The sequence below is a fragment of the Podarcis gaigeae genome (assembly GCF_964106915.1).
Source record: "Podarcis gaigeae genome assembly, chromosome: 5".
Lineage (NCBI taxonomy): Eukaryota > Metazoa > Chordata > Lepidosauria > Squamata > Lacertidae > Podarcis > Podarcis gaigeae.
This window is the reverse complement of record NC_139681.1, coordinates 58515503-58531196: the sequence shown is the minus strand read 5'-3', so window position 1 is coordinate 58531196 and position 15694 is coordinate 58515503. Positions and strand designations below refer to the sequence as shown.

General features: G+C 44.9%; 1 protein-coding gene and 1 long non-coding RNA gene across 7 annotated transcripts in view; one reads left to right on the top strand and one right to left on the bottom strand.

Moving 5' to 3' along the window:
- The window catches only part of LOC310844224, a 168170-nt gene that overhangs the window by 124635 nt on the left and 27841 nt on the right, over positions 1–15694 (bottom strand). The window lies entirely within an intron of this gene.
- The window catches only part of KCNIP2 (potassium voltage-gated channel interacting protein 2), a 105324-nt gene that overhangs the window by 65098 nt on the left and 24532 nt on the right, over positions 1–15694 (top strand). Inside the window, exon 1 of one of the 6 annotated variants that reach the window (XM_083738055.1) lies at positions 11167–11592. The exons of 4 other annotated variants lie outside the window; for them this stretch is intronic. In XM_083738055.1, coding sequence (XP_083594181.1) covers positions 11490–11592 — 103 coding nt within the window. In that variant the 5' untranslated portion in view covers positions 11167–11489. Of the gene's footprint in view, positions 1–11166; positions 11593–15694 lie in introns of those variants that run through there. One more of the 6 variants, XM_083738058.1, reaches the window with a different exon arrangement.

Here is a 15694-nt window from a genome sequence, read left to right as displayed (position 1 = left end):
CCTGCCTGCCAAGTGCTAAAAACTCAGGAGCAAAGCGAAAGCAAACTGGACAACATTTCAGAGTTTCATCTCTTCTTTCCACCCCCAGATTTATGGGCTCAGTATTCTATACTGACAGAAGCATTTGTTGGTAATTCATTTGTGAATTTGCTACTTGCTATTAATGAATTCAGAGTGATGTCACTTATTTGTTATAAATAATTTCTGAAGCACTTCAGTATGTCAGGTGTTTTACTACTCATCATCTCACTTGCCTCTCTGTCCCTGTGAAGTAGGTCATTGCAATTTCCGTTATAAGGACAATAAGTCAAGGCTGAAGTCCTTTCTGCAGGATCAAACAAAAGTGCCCCAGCCCCATTTCCTGATTTGTGTGATGCTCTTGCAAATTTGAATCCAGTCCTAAGAGTGCACTATTGCTGCTGTTTCTCCTTCCCCCCTTTTTGGAGTAACTCCCACTAACTACATGTAGTCCATCACACAGTGGTGCCAGGGCAGGTCTTCAGAGCAGGAGTCCAGGGCCTCACTCAGCAGAATGGGTATCCCCCTCCCACATATGCAGCAGGAGGGGGGACTCACCACGGTGTGCAGGAAGTGAAGCAACATACATTGCCATTTAAGAACTCCTTTGTTTAGTCGTTTAGTCGTGTCTGACTCTTCGTGACCCCATGGACCAGAGCACGCCAGGCACTCCTGTCTTCCACCGCCTCCCGCAGTTTGGTCAAACTCATGCTGGTAGCTTTGACAACACTGTCCAACCATCTTGTCCTCTGTCGTCCCTTTCTCCTTGTGCCCTCCATCTTTCCCAACATCAGGGTCTTTTCCAGGGAGTCTTCTCTTCTCATGAGGTGGCCAAAGTATTGGAGCCTCAGTTTCACGATCTGTCCTTCCAGTGAGCACTCAGGGCTGATTTCATTAAGAATGGATAGGTTTCATCTTTTTGCAGTCCATGGGACTCTCAAGAGTCTCCTCCAGCACCATTAAGAACCCCTACCCACTCATAAAACCACTAAGTCCTGTTTCTAACATTTGCCAGCAAATGAAGGAGGGAGGGAGGGAAGAGAGGAAGGAAGGAAGCATCTCATGGATGCTGTCATTCAAGGATGATGGGAGTTGCAGTCCAACCCCTCCCATCTTCCCCAACCATTGGCCATACCAGCTGGAGCTGATAAGTGTTGGAGCCTGACCACACCCAAAGCTTCCCCATTCCTGATGTACCCAGAAGATTCATGCATTGACCATGGGGTTAGATTTGATGGCCCCCAATGTCTCTCCCAATTCATGATTCTGTGAACTCAAGGCAGCTGAGAGTTGGTGGGTGGATGTAATTTTGATGCATTTGCTGCTTATTTAAGTTTTAGTTGCTGTTTTTTGGATGAATGTGCCAGTGCTGGAATTGTGTCCAGTTCCCAGCAACATGGGAGCCAGGCATGGACTTGTGAACTGAGGCAGGAGAGCTGCAGGCAAATGAAAACTAAGACTGGACACCAGGTTCTAGGACACAATAGGTCAGGGGCTGTGAAGAAGACTGGAGAGAGAAGCTTATTCTGTATTCTATACTGTCTACAATATGTTTGTCCACACTGAACATACACAGCTATTGAGATTGCCATCTGTGCAAAGTGTCATATTTTCTCAGGTCTTATATTTCTAATACGGGGGAGTGTAGGAGTGATGTCCCTGAAACATAAGGCCATCTTCCATGAAAGGCATGTGAATTGTGTTCAGCAAAAAAAAGTAATTCTGGAGAAAAGTGGAATATGTATGTCCTGTATTAACCAAAAAGGAGCCATTCTGAAAAGTGTAAGCCATTGAAAAACCACAGAAGTGAAGTATTCAGTCTATCTTTTGCTATTGCCTGACCAGACACAACTTGTGTAGACAGTTCCTTGGAAGTGCTGATCAACTAGCATTCTTCATCTCTCACTGGGATGACATATATACTGTCGTTTGCTCTAATTTGCAGTTTTATCAGAATGCTTTGATTGGTTTCCAGAAGCACCTGGCTCCTGAGATTATAAACTATACCTGGAAATAGGAGCAGGAAATGTAACCCACATACGCTTCAACCTGCTTGATCTATTCTTTAGAAGAGTGGTCCATGAGAGTTAAATAAGAAAGGAGTACTTTGGCTTCACATCAGTTTCTAGTTGTGGGATGTGAGGGTGGGAGGGAGTGTGTGGGAAGGTGGGGGTGGGGATGTATGGTGTATGTGAACCATCTCTATTTATCTACATGGAATTAGCTTAAATACATGGTGTGGTGATGTCAGCATGTTGAGCAGGGTGCTAGGGTGAAAGCAATTAAAAATTAAGGTTGCACAGATATTTTTTTTTTAGCTTTAAATTTGGGCATGAAAATTAAGCTACCCTTATTCAGGAAGAGGGGGATGTGATTATTAGTGGTCTTTTGCATCATTTCCCTTCATGCCTTCTGTCATGCCTCTGCTAGAGGAGTCCTCCTCAGATGAAAAATTGCTGCTCCCTGGGGGGGGGGGGAACCATATGGAGGAAGAAGTGAGGCAGACCCAGGCCTATCAGACTAGGCTGTTAACATCCCAAGCCTGGGCTGAACCACCTCCAGGCCCTGCTAAGCTATCTACCAAGGAATGCAGGAGTTGTTTCTCCAACCAGGAGGTGCCCAATCCTACATTTAAAGCCTGAACCTCTTGTGTCTGTAGTGCATTGCTAAATGCTACGTTCCAGATTCCAATGCTGCATAATGCCATTCTCTGCTTCAGTTCTTACCAGACTTCCCCTTCTCTTCCTGAATTTCCTCTAGGCTGACTACTTCCCTTTGACTGCGTTGTCACATGCGTGTCCTTCATTTCACCATCCAGGTTTCCAGAGTATGGATGGTGGGCTGCTGTGGGAGTGATGAAATCCACTTGGCCATTTTATGGCTAAGAAAGCACGGTGGTGTGAGGAATATTGTCCCAAGTCAGTGTCACTAGCTCCCACTAATTTGGTGCCAGACTATTATTGTCTTAAGGGTCCCCGAGTAGATGTGGGTCCCCAGATGTTTCTTGCATACCACCCAAGTCCTTGCACAGCACCCCCTGAGTTCTGCTTCATCTACCCCACAGAACCCCTACAATTAATGCAGGATGTTAGAAGGAATTTTGCTCTTGCATTTGGATCTGAGCAGCTTGCAGTTTCAGCACCCTGGACAGTTCATGTGCTTCATTACCAGGCACATAAAAGGCCTCATTATTTTAAGAAACATTTTAAAAAGAAAAATCTGTGAAAAGGAGGGTAGGAACAGAAGGTATCTACAGCCAAATACAGAGAATTCACCCCTGTGAGATTAAATACTTAACTCTTCACAATCCCAACTAAACCATGGCCTTCCTTTGAAGCTTCATTTCCCTACATAGTTTTGCAATTAATATGCTACAGATTTGTGGAATGGAAAGGGTGATTCAATTTAGGGCTCGGCTGCGTTCAGAGACAAGAATAGGCTCAGTCGTAAATCCTTTTAATGTTATCTCCCCTGACTTCCCAGAGTTCTTTTGCTCACCTGCATAGAAAGATGACTTGCTAAATCAAAGACGAATTTATAATAATTGCGAATTAGATTGGAGAATCGGTGCAGTGATAAGCCTTAGCAGGCTAATACGTCATTTTGCATGCTTCTGCATTTGCAGTATTAATTTTGCAGCTACAACAAGTGACACCTTGGTCACAGATAAGATGGAACCATATGTAATGGCAAATTAATAACAAACCCTTTTAAAAAACCAAACAAAAAACCTTCACTGTTTCAAGGAGTGTGTATTTAAAATTACACATTCATTAAAGAGAGAAGTACTTTATTGCATATGTAGGCATTGAATGAATCCAGCAATGTGGATTCTTCCTTGACTTTAACCCACATGTTTGAATAGTTGCTCCAGGTTCTTGATCACTGTAGGTAAGTCTTGCTCTTAACTTCGCTTGAAGAAGTTTCCCCCTTATTGTCTCTGGTGCTTCCAGACAAGTTGCTGCATCATTTACATTCCAGTCTCATTTCCCATATGACATTCATGAGGTAAAGTAGGGATGGGGAAACCGTGGCCCTCCGGATGTTGCTGGATTACAACTCCCATCATCCCTGACCATTAACCATGCTAGTTGGGGCTGATGGGAGTTGTAATCCAGCAACATCCGGAGGGCCACAGGTTCCCCACCTCTGAGGTAGAAGGTGTGTTTTGTATGAATCAGTGTGGATTACTCAACCTTTAACATCCTTCCAGAAGGTTACCCCTGTGAGTCCATTGCAGCACAAACAACAAAAGCACTTGCGGCACCTTAACCTGAACAATAGTCATTTTCCTTTTGTGGCAAAGGGGTAACATTTTCAATGCATATTAATGCGTGAGTCGGAACTTAAATGCACTGCTGATTGTTAATAGAAATGTTAGGTAGTAAATGTTCTAACTAAATGAATCTGTTTTAGAATCTTGTTATTCATATGTGTCTGAACGTGCATGTTTCATGAGAAACTATTTTGAGTTTGACAGCCAGTATGATGGCTGGCAGTGAGGTAATTTACATTCTGATGTTTAAAATTTGTTTGGTGGTTCCACAACAAGATGACCAGCTTTACCAAAAAAAAAAAAAAATGCTTTTAATAGTCTTCTACTTTTTTGGAGATTTCATGCCAGCCAAGTGCATTAATTAGTTTTTTTTCAAAAGAAAAAAAGTTCAAAAGGTTTCATCTGCCTGAAGCACAAAAACAGTTCTGTTTAGTAATTCTGAAGGTTTTGGCCTTGGTTATTGCTAGGAAACCTGAGCAAGGGAGGTTTCCAGATGGAGGAAGGAGAGAAGATTCCTGGCACATGGCAGGGGAAAGATCTGATCTGAAGCCAGGGATTAGCAAGATGTGCTACAAAGGGATGCTGAACTATATGCTCTTGTTTGTGGTTGTCCAGGTAGACTTTAGCCACCAGAGGGTGTAATGAAGCTGCATTTTAGAGCAGTGCTTTTGTTTTGCTCTGTATCTTCCCAAATATCATTCTGGCCATATTTAGAATTTTGTTAATCCCTTGAATAAATTGCACTAAGCCTTTGTTCTCCTGCCTTTGTAGTTTTGTAGCTTTGTTATGTGCAAAATCTCTGTTCCCCTCTGCTTTGACTATTTGCTATCTTGTTCTATATTATCCCCTTGTACTAATCTTTCCAAGCACTAATGCTAAACAAGCAAACAACATGTTAACAATAAATCATTGGAGCATGAGATCCCACTAACCCACATCTCCTTTGCAGTACCTGGCATGGAGATCACAGCACTGTTGATTAATCTGGAATTATTCCTGGATCTGTGCTTGCAGTCCAACTCCGTTCTAAGTATGCCTGGAAAGAGTGGGAAATCTTTTGCATTTAATCACTCATATTGTGTGAGAACAACAAGGTATTTAATAGTTGTTAAGGAGTAACACTATCATGTCACGCGATCCTGTATGTGTATGCCCACAGGTGACTCTTAATTTATGGGTCTTGTTCTTTAAGTGGACTTTTCAAAGTGGTTAATTCTCAGATTGCCTCCAGGCTGTCAGTATTTTATGTGAGTGATTCAAGTGCCTACTGGAAGTTTAGGTTTGCACTCTGCCCACATAGTGGATAAATATCACTATTTATTTATTTAACTTTTTGCTGCTAGGAAAGTGACAGGGAAATGCACTGAAAAGTGTGAGATGAACAAATGACACAGGAAGATGGATAAAAAGCACACAAGCAAATCAGGACAAATGCTCATTGTCATATAACCACCCCATAAACTGATCAGGACAAATGTTCAACAAAGACTGGACACATTCTGACCTTCTTCTCTGGAGGAGCCCGCATTTTCATGCAGTGATAACATTTGACCACTAGAGGCCACTCTGGTGTGTGCCTGTGGGATCTTGCTGTCTCCTCCCCTCAAGCAGGGAGCCCAGACTGGATATTGACAGCAAAATTAGTGGCTTCAGAATGGAACACAAAGAAGGTTGTTGGTGTTCAGGTCTTGGCTCGTGCATGCACCAATCAATTTTCATCCATTCACACATCAATGTAAACAGCATCACTGGAGTATATGAGAAGGACCGGCTCCTAAGGTCCTGATGGATTATAGACCAGGGGAGTACATTGCTTCCCTCCCCTCATGGTGAATTCTGTTTTAAATTGAAAGCTAATTGGTAGGGAGGAGGATAATGTTGTTTGCTCTTTGGACTCTTTTTTAAAAAATTGAGCTGAATGTTCTCTTGTACACCAAGGTTGCACTGGTGAACAACTGTGGCACGCAACCAGGGAAGGCATATGTGTGTGTGTGTGTGTGTGTGTGTGTGTGTGTGTGTGTAAAGATTGCACATAGCTGGTTTGTTGCTACTCCTCACTAACGATATATTGTACCATATGCAATATTTGTTTATCCAAAGCCCCATTAGACAGCCACAGCTATTGAGATTGCTTCTGTGGAAAGTGTCACATTTTCTCATGTCTGAAATATCTAATATGGGTGGGAGTAGCGTCCCTGCAATATAAGGGCATCGTCCATGCAAGGCCTGTAGACCGTGTTCAGCAACAAAAAAGTAATTCTGGAGAAAAGGGGAATAATGCATGTCCTGTATATTAACTTCATTAACCAAAATTGAAAAACCACAGAAATGAAGCGTTTAGTTCGTCTTTTGTTATCTCCTCATGTTTTAAGTTTTCCAGCAGTCTAAGTCCATTGCTTAACAAGACACAGCTTGGAAGTGCTGATCAAGCAACACTCTCCATGTCACTGCGATGACATATATATTGCTGTTTGTTCCAATCTGCAGTTTTATCAGAATGCTTTGATTGCTTTCCAGAAGCACCTGGCTCCTGAGATTGTGAAATAGGAGCAGGAAATGTAACCCCAATACATTTCAACCTGCTTGCCTTAATATTTTTTAGTAAAGTGGGCCAAAAGATCCTTATGAGTTAAATAAGAAAGGAGTACTTAGGCTTCACATCAGCTTAGAGTTTCATGTGCGTATGTGTACGATGTATGTGAACCATCTCTATTTATCTACATGGAATTAGTTTAAATACATGGTGTGGTGATGGCAGCAGTTTTGAGCAGAGTGCTAGTGTGAAAGCGATTAAAAATTAGTGTTGCACTGATTCTTTTTTGAGCTTTATTTGTGTTGTGACCTGACTGTCCTTCATCTCATCATCCGGGTTTCAAAAGTGTGGCTGTTGTGGGAGTGATGTGATCCTCTTGGCAAAGCAAGGTGGGGTGAGGCACATTGTCCCAAGCCAGCCCCCACTGGAAACCACTAGCTACCACTAATTTGGTGCCAAACTATTATTGTCTTGGGGGTTTCCAAGCAGGTGAAGTTCCCCAGATGCTTCTTGGATACCATACAAGCACTTGCAGAGCACCCTGAGTTCTGCTATGTGAAGAGCACCCACCCCACAGAACCTCAGCACACAGTGCAAACAAGCCAAGAAGCCCTTGTTTCTAGAAGAGTCCATTTAAGTTCAAAGGAAGGGGCAAGGTCAAAGAGAGCCTCTTGTCACACTCCCCACTTCTGTGTCTTATAACTACTTAAAGAATCTGTGGGTGTAACCTTCTGTTGGTGTTGCTGAACTCATGGCTATTATAGTCAGGATGATAATTGCTGTGTTGGCTTTACAGCTACTTTGACCTGCTCCTTTTGTTGGTGATGACCCTGTTCTGGTACTTCATCCCTGGTCATCCTTGTGCCCATAGCTTCCTGAAGCCCTTTTAACACTGTCCTGAGTTGGAACACGACAAGCCTCCATTTGCATGGATTTAAGATGCACAGCAAGGTTGAGAACAGATCAGCCTCTCTTTGTGCCAAACTGACCTTGGCTTAGTTTGAAAGGAGTTGGCTGGTAGATGCGTAATTCTGTCTCACTGCTGGAATAGATTGCCTTTTGATAGACACTTTCCAGTTCTGTGAGTTTTTATTCTATGTAAAGGAGCTGCTGCTGGACTAAGCAGTGTGCAGGATGACAGCACCCCATACTTTAGAGTGTATGGACTGTAGTGGACTGTGGCTGACTTTGCAATAGCTTTTCATTTAAGGGGATAAATGCTGCCTTCACATTAGCTGTCTGAAGGCTACTGGTTCCAGAGCTTCTGTCTCCTATTTCCTATTTTGTGTGTGTGTGTGTGTGTGTGTGTGTATAAGGTAAAGAACCCCTGGACGATTAAGTCCAGTCAAATGTGACTATGGGGTTGCGGCACTCATCTTGCTTTCAGGCCAAGAGAGCCAGTGTTTGTCCACTGACAGCTTTCCGGGTTATGTGGCCAGCATGACTAAACCACTTCTGGAGCAATGGAATACCATGACAGAAACCAGAGCACATGAAAAAACCACTTACCTTCCCGCCACAGTGGTACCTATTTATCTACTTGCACTGGAGTGCTTTTGAACTACTAGGTTGGCAGGAGCTACACACACACACACACACACACACACACAGTTGGCAACACACATACGTAATTATAAATCCTGACGTAATAGCAAGAGATAGTTTTTAGTGTTGTAATTCACTACATACAGTATTTGACCTGTGTGCCAGCCCTACTGTCACAAGAATCATACAAAGATTCCCCAACCCCTCCCATATACATGAACATTAAGGGGGAGATGGGATTTGTTGTGTCCTGAGGCTGCATTGAGATAACAGTATCTCTGGCTTTTGGCACCTGTTAGCACTCTGCTTCCCTGCAAAAAGGCCTACTCTCTGCAAGAGTTTAGCTGTGTAGCTGCTCAAGCTCCGGGATCTCCCACACACATTGCTTTGTGTCTTTCAACAGGGAATCTCTGCTAAATGAGTTTGCACATTTTACCCCTTTTGTAAGGACAGATGCTGTGCATCATCATGAACACTGCTTTGTGAATGGTTACTAATGATTTTACATACATTTAACTTAGCCTTAACATACAAGTTACAGTCTGCACTCTCTTATTTCCCCACCTCCCTCTGACTTCACAGCTCATATTCTTCCCTCTCCACAACTGTGTGTATGTACTGCCAATTTAGGGTAACACTTTTGTGCATCTGAAGAAGTGGACACTAGTACATGAAAGCTTATGCCTGGCAGGAGGGATTTCTTGGACGGAATGAATGCATCAGAATGAGAGAGCGAGGCTAGCGTAATCCAGCCCTGCAGAGTTGCAGAGCAAAATCTCCTGACCTGATGGTGTTTGGCGGGGTGAGGGAGAGTAGGAGGAACCTCCAGATCCACCAGGGATCTGTACCCAGTTCCTCTTCTCCTTTGGACTCAACATTTGGAAAGAGATGCAAAGTGACTAGAGGGATGAGGATGACACATACACTGACATCTCTACTCACTATCCCATTGGTATAAGTGCACTCTTCTCTTCTCTTCTCTTCTGCTCTGTAATAGGAGTGGCTGGCTGGACTGGGGTGCAGAGTTGTCTCTGATGAGCGATAATAACCAATGGTTTGTGGGGATTAAGGAATTAACTCTCGCAATGGGAGAATCATTGGCCTGGGCAACCCTTGCCCTCTTCCAGCAGGCCACAGTTGGGGCTCTTGTTTCAGGTTTCGTCTATCTGAAGAGCAGGCGCCAATGCCAGGCTGGCAGCCTCCCCTGGGCTCTGCTGGTATGAGTAATATGCAGAGCCTGGGCAGGCCCTCCCCCTCCCCTGAATCCTGGCACCAGGCCCTGGCATTTTTCTTGACTCCGGTTCAGGCACGTCCAGTTCTACAAATGAAAGGCTTAGCCAGTCAGAAACTGCCAATGCTGCTGCTCAGTAAGCTGTTAAGCTCCGGGCACTTCTAGGTATGTGTGGTGACAAAAATATAGACCAGGTGGGTGAGAAGGGCTAAGAGAGAACACCAACAGCACAAGGGAGGTATGAAAAAGCTGGGGCTGAAGGAGTTTGGGGCACAGTCTGGGAAACACCCAGCAGTGGTAGAACTTGTACCTGGGATATTGGATGCTCCCATTCTCCACTCTTCTCCCTCCTTAGGCAGGGATAGGAATGGATTTAAAAGCTAGTCAGGTGTTTTAGATGCCAATCAGGTTGATGGCTGGGAAAAAAAGCTTGCATACCTTTGGCAACGTCTTTGTTAGTGCCGTTTTTGCTGACTGTGGATTTAAAAAACAACAACAGTCAGGCAGTAGAAAAAATAAATAGAAGTATCTAGAAGGTGAACAAGTAGGGGACCTGTCAGGTGTTGGCAGACTGTTTTTATAACCATGCTGCTACTTTTATATCCTTTGACAAACCCTTCCCCTCCCCCTGCCAGGCAATCAATAGCTTTCTGAATATTGGTGTGTGTAGTGTATTTCTGGTGTCTGCTTTGAGCCCTGGCTATCAATTTACAGGTAGCGGCTGAAACAACATCAGTAAATATACCTGACTGCTGCCAGCTGAAAAGCAGGCTGCTTTCTCCTCTGGCACTAGAATTCCACCCCCAGGCCAGCTCTCCCCTTGGCGTCTGTGGGGCATTATTGGGGAAGAAATTCTGAAGGCTTGGAAGGTGCCTCAGATAGGGATTCCTTCTCTGTCCAGTGAGCTAGTTTATCATTACCCTCCCCCCGTGGTCTTGTGATACTATGCAATCCTTACCCTTTTATCCAGCATGATACTTCTTAACCACCAACACACACCCTCCAAGCAGAGGCAGCTAGGATGCTCTTCGTGATGGTAGAATTGTCAAGCAGAACCATTGTAAAAAAAAATTAAAAGGAGAACCATGTAGGATGGTAGGAAGGACATTAAGAAATTGGTGGTCACCACCTGGGCTAGCCTTGCTCAGCTGGGTGTTCTGGAGGTGGACTCTCAGGCTGGGTTGAAGTTTTCCAGAGTATGTTGTCCTCTGCACATTTTAAACACCGTTGTTTCCTCTGTGGCAAGAGATGGGCAAGGGCAGTGCCTAGAGAGATACAGGTGTCCTCCCGCAGCAGTGCTGGGACTGGACATGTTGAGGCGTCACATGAGGGTCTCTCCCTGTTTAATGCCCCCTCCCATCTGCACTGAACTTTCCTGGGCACAAGCCAAGATCCTCTTAACTCTCCCATCTCCTTAGCAGCTGCATTAAGCAAATCGATTGTGTTGGTGTCATTGGGATGGGATGGGAGGGCAGGGCTCCTTCTGCACACATTCCTCTCCCCCCCCCCTTTGCATTTCTCTCTTGGCGCTGCTGCCACGCTCCCTCTCTCCCTCTCACTTTCATCTCTGTGAGCCAGGCAAGCGCAGCTCAGACTCCACTGCCTCAGACTTCGCAAACTCCCTGCCCTGCGCTGTGTGATCCTTTTCTCCCCTTAGCAGGCACAGCAATCTCTGTGCCCCTTGGGAGAGGGTCAGAGGTGCCCCCGGTGCTGTTCCTGATGGAGGCTGATCTTCAGCAGCAGGGTTGAAAGCAGCAGCACCGTTTCAAAGGGATACAAGGACCCACGGGCATGTGGGTGACCCTGGCTGAACTGGGGTGAATGAGGAGCTGGGAGAGCAGGCACGGGTGGGCTTGAGGGCCTTGATGCCATGAGTCCCCTTCACCATGAACCTGGAAGGCCTGGAGATGATTGCCGTGTTGGTGGTTCTGGTCCTCTTCGTCAAGGTGCTGGAGCAGTTTGGACTCTTTGAGCCGGTCTCCTTGGAAGGTAATGCACAGGGAAAGGGGTGGTGCTGGGGAACTGGCTCTGCTTAATCTGTACTCCTCTGGCTGGTTGTAGGGTGAGCCTTGATTAGCCAAATCTATCACTTTTGACAGGGCAATGGGTAGTTTAGTTTAGTTCAACAGTGGAGATGGAGCCACTGCTGCAACCCAGAAGGCTTTATTATCCCTTCAAAAATAAAAAATAATAATACTTGGATGGTCTCTAAGGGGCAATGAGAGTGTGGAAAGGGTCATACACCTTTTGGAGTGCGTGCAGTTGAAGACTATGCTAAATACAGAGGATAAGTAGCAATGCCTATCCTTAAAGTGAGAACTGGAAACTAAAAGAAACTTGTACTTTGTGCAAAGTAAGAGAGAAGCTCTACACCAAATGGGTGAGCCTTGGGGGAAGTAGAACTTTGAAGCAGGCATGTCATCTAAGCCACAAGCCTATGTCGGACACAGTGTCCCCTTCCAGGGTGATGACTTCTTAAAGAGGCAGGAAACCATGGACCTTTCTGAACCCCGTCTACATCTGTAGCAAGTGGGCACGAGTGTGGCACCAACTTGGTGCCGCTAATACATGCGTTCACCTTGCATGAGAAAAACATTTTAGGGGTGCATGCTTGGAGTGTGGACTGGTAAACATGCATGGTGTACCTGAGCAGGAGATGTGTGACGGATGGCACTGGAAGGTGGAGGGGGCACTGTGTGTATGGGTTATTATGTTGATAGAGGTGGTAGCTTGCATTCTGTTGGCAATAAACACATGTGAAGCAGTAGTATTGGATGACTAGAGACAGGCACTGTGTGCTTATTTTAGTGGGAAGTGTGCAAGTATTGATGAGCCCTGTATAACGATCTCTGTATCTGTACAGTGCTTTGGTGTAGTGTGGTGGACTCTATGCAAATGCCCTTCTGCTTCAAGGTGTCAGCCCCTCTCTCCCTATGCTAGACTTCCTTGAGACTGGGCTTCTCCAGGCGACCTGTTTATTGAGCACTTGTGCTAATTTGCTTGCACAGATCTTACCTGGAGCTTATATTATGATCAGGCTTTATTAAGCATTCATCCTGATTTGTTTGCAAGGGGGGTCATGTGGCAATGAACACTCATCCTGATTAATAGGAAATGATCTTCTTACTAATCGCTTGCTCATCCCCTCCTTTTAACTGCACTTCCCAGTCACTTTCTTAGCTCCAAAAAGTCTGCTTAAAAATAAATAAGCAGATTTGTTGCCCTGGGGCAACAGATCACTTTAATCCACTTCAACAGCACAAACCTATATTTCCAGTATGCCCTTGAGTCCCTCCCTGAAAATAGTGCTTGTTTGGAGGAACCCATTGTCCCTCACTGCAGCACTTAGAAGAATGCAGGAGGAAAAATGTTAACATAAGGACCCACAAAGGGGAGGAGGGAAGTTATGGAAGTCTCTTTTCGTTTTGATTGCTTGACGATTGTTTGTAAATTTCAAAATCTGAAAATTAAATAAATTTATTTTTTAAAAAAATAGAAGAGGAAGGGCTGTAACGCAGTGGAGCACGTGTGCTTTGCATGCAAATGTTTCCAGGTTCAATCCCCACCATCTAGTACTGAGCTAGATGGACCATTGATCTCACATGGTATAAGGCAGCTTCCAATATTTCTATAACATTGCAGAATGAAAATAATATGTGATGACGCCATATAAGGGAAATACTTTGACCAGGTGATTAGGTGGCTCACATGCTCTTTCTCCACTGTGGGCTCATCCGCACTTCTGCTTGTGCCATGCATGGAAGGACAGGTCTGAGTGGTTTCCCCCTTGCCCCGCTCCTCTGCAAGGGAAAAGCCATTCTTTAGTGACAGATTGGAACAAATGGCAATCAGGGAAACCCAAATTGCTGTTTGCTCAAATTAAAAAAAGCAGAGTTTTCCCCAGGGGAAAGTGGCAGGATGAGAGGAAGTGTGGCTAAGCCCTGAGTGTTGAACAAGTTGCCTGAGGTTACTTGCCTGTAAGACTCTGGGCATTAGCCCTGAAAACTAATACAGTTCCAAGAAGCAGAGACAGCGAAATAAGAAAAGCAAGCAAGCCACCGTAGATTCTGCTTGGGCAAGAATGCTCTGTGCATAGTTTGACCCTTGTGTCACTTGCCTACTCCTGCCCTGTGACAGGCTGCTCCCAGAGCTGGACTCCATTGCTTAGTATGATATTTTGGAGGAGATTTCTTGGTTCTGGGAGCTCATAAAGGATCTTTCCCACCCTTCCCCCTTCATGGGACATTCCATTGTGTCTGTCCTTTTCACACAGGCCATGTAGCCACGAGTGTAAATAAGTTTGTTTCAGTTCCTACTTTCACCTTGGAAAAAACCAGTCCCATTTTCCCCACCCCTTTGGCGGAGAGGGGCAAGTTAGGTGTCACAGAAGTGGATTACATGCTTTGCTGCAGCTATGGTGCTTTGCCTTTCATGGGTTTTCCATTCCTGCCTGCTTTCTCCACTGAGAGTTGGGCTTAACTCTGCCCCCTCCATTGTGCCTGCTGTGTTATCTCTTTGTGCAGACATTCTGGACAGAGATCTGTAGCTGCTCTACTTGTTGCTGCTTGAGACTGGGACTTCCCAGAGATTTATGTGTTGGAGGACAGCATCCAGTTGCTTTGCAGATGACTTAGTTTGGGCTACAAATGATGTGCTCAGGGAGTGGAGTCTAATTCTTTGGCTGTTTGGTTTTTAGAATGGATTTTCTGCCTGAGAGGATGCAGATATTCAGTATGTGTCTACACAAGGAGAGAGATCATAGTCTGGCAGATCAAAATGTGGCATATCCAAGGTTAACAAGTCACCCCGGTTGTCTGATGGTCGCACTTCTTCATAGCACGGCTGCAGAGCCAGTAAAACACCATCTCTACAGATGGCCCTACGAAGCACCTTTCACTTCGTCATCTATCTGTTTCACAACACTATTGTAGCCTGACCTCTTGTTTCCTGTGCATAGACAGTCACCCATGGCTATAAACTTAGCAAAGAGACAAACCAGAAACACATTGCTATTAACATAGCCAATAATCTGTTCACGACCTACATGGTAACATTGATACTTGGCAAATGGGTAAGGGAAAATGGGTCACATAGCAGAGAACGGCAGAGTTCAAGATCACAGAGAAAGGGAGTCTTGTCAATAAATAGCCTGGGGGGGGGGAATTTAACGGCCTGCTGGGGCTGGTAGAGGTGTGATGCAGAACTCCATCCTTCTTGCAGCAGCCTGTTGTATTTCTCTGCTGGCTGTGGAGCAGGGGGCTTCCCTAACCATCTGACAGCCGACTTGGTTTCTGTGGTGGGTGCATTCTGTGCCTCTTCTAGCAGCCAGTTGCTTACATGTATAAAGGAAGGGCATTCAGTGTTAGAGCATCTGCCTTGGATCCAGAAGGTCCCAGGGTCAGTCGACAACTCCTGGTAGGGCTGGGAATGTCCCCTTCCTGAAACCTCAGAGAGCTTCTGCCATTTAGTCTGAACAGCCCTGAGCTAGATGGACCAATGGTATGACTCAGTAGAAGGCACCTTCCTGTGATCCTATACAGTGTCTCTCTATAATGCTTCTTTATTTTCCTTGTGCATGAAGCGTAGGGCCTAATCAAATTTGATGCCTCTGATTTGCATTTATGGTATCTAATCAGAATATTATGCCTATATAGGTACACCCACAACAGAATAGAATACCATGACAAGTCCTGTTTTGCTTTGTCCAGCAAAATGTTGTCATTGGTTGCTCTGTGGTTCTCCATAATTTGGTCTTGTAGGGCACAATAATGACTTGAGAACTGCATAGAGAGTCATTTGTAGCACCTTTGCAGAAGCATAATAGCAGACATGTGGCTAGAGGTCCCCAATCCTCCATAATTACGGTATTTATCTATCTATTTAGTGCACTTGTACCCCCAAAAGGCTCCCAGAGTGGTTTACATACAGTCCCTGCCCACAAGCTTACAATATAAAATGCATGGCGCACACACGGGGAAATGGACAGGTAGCGAAGAGGGAAAAGCAAACTCAGGTGCCAATTCCTAAAGTTAAATAGTTCAGGGACAGAATGTGCCAGATGGAGCTGGTCTTTCAGCAGAGCTGATGGGAG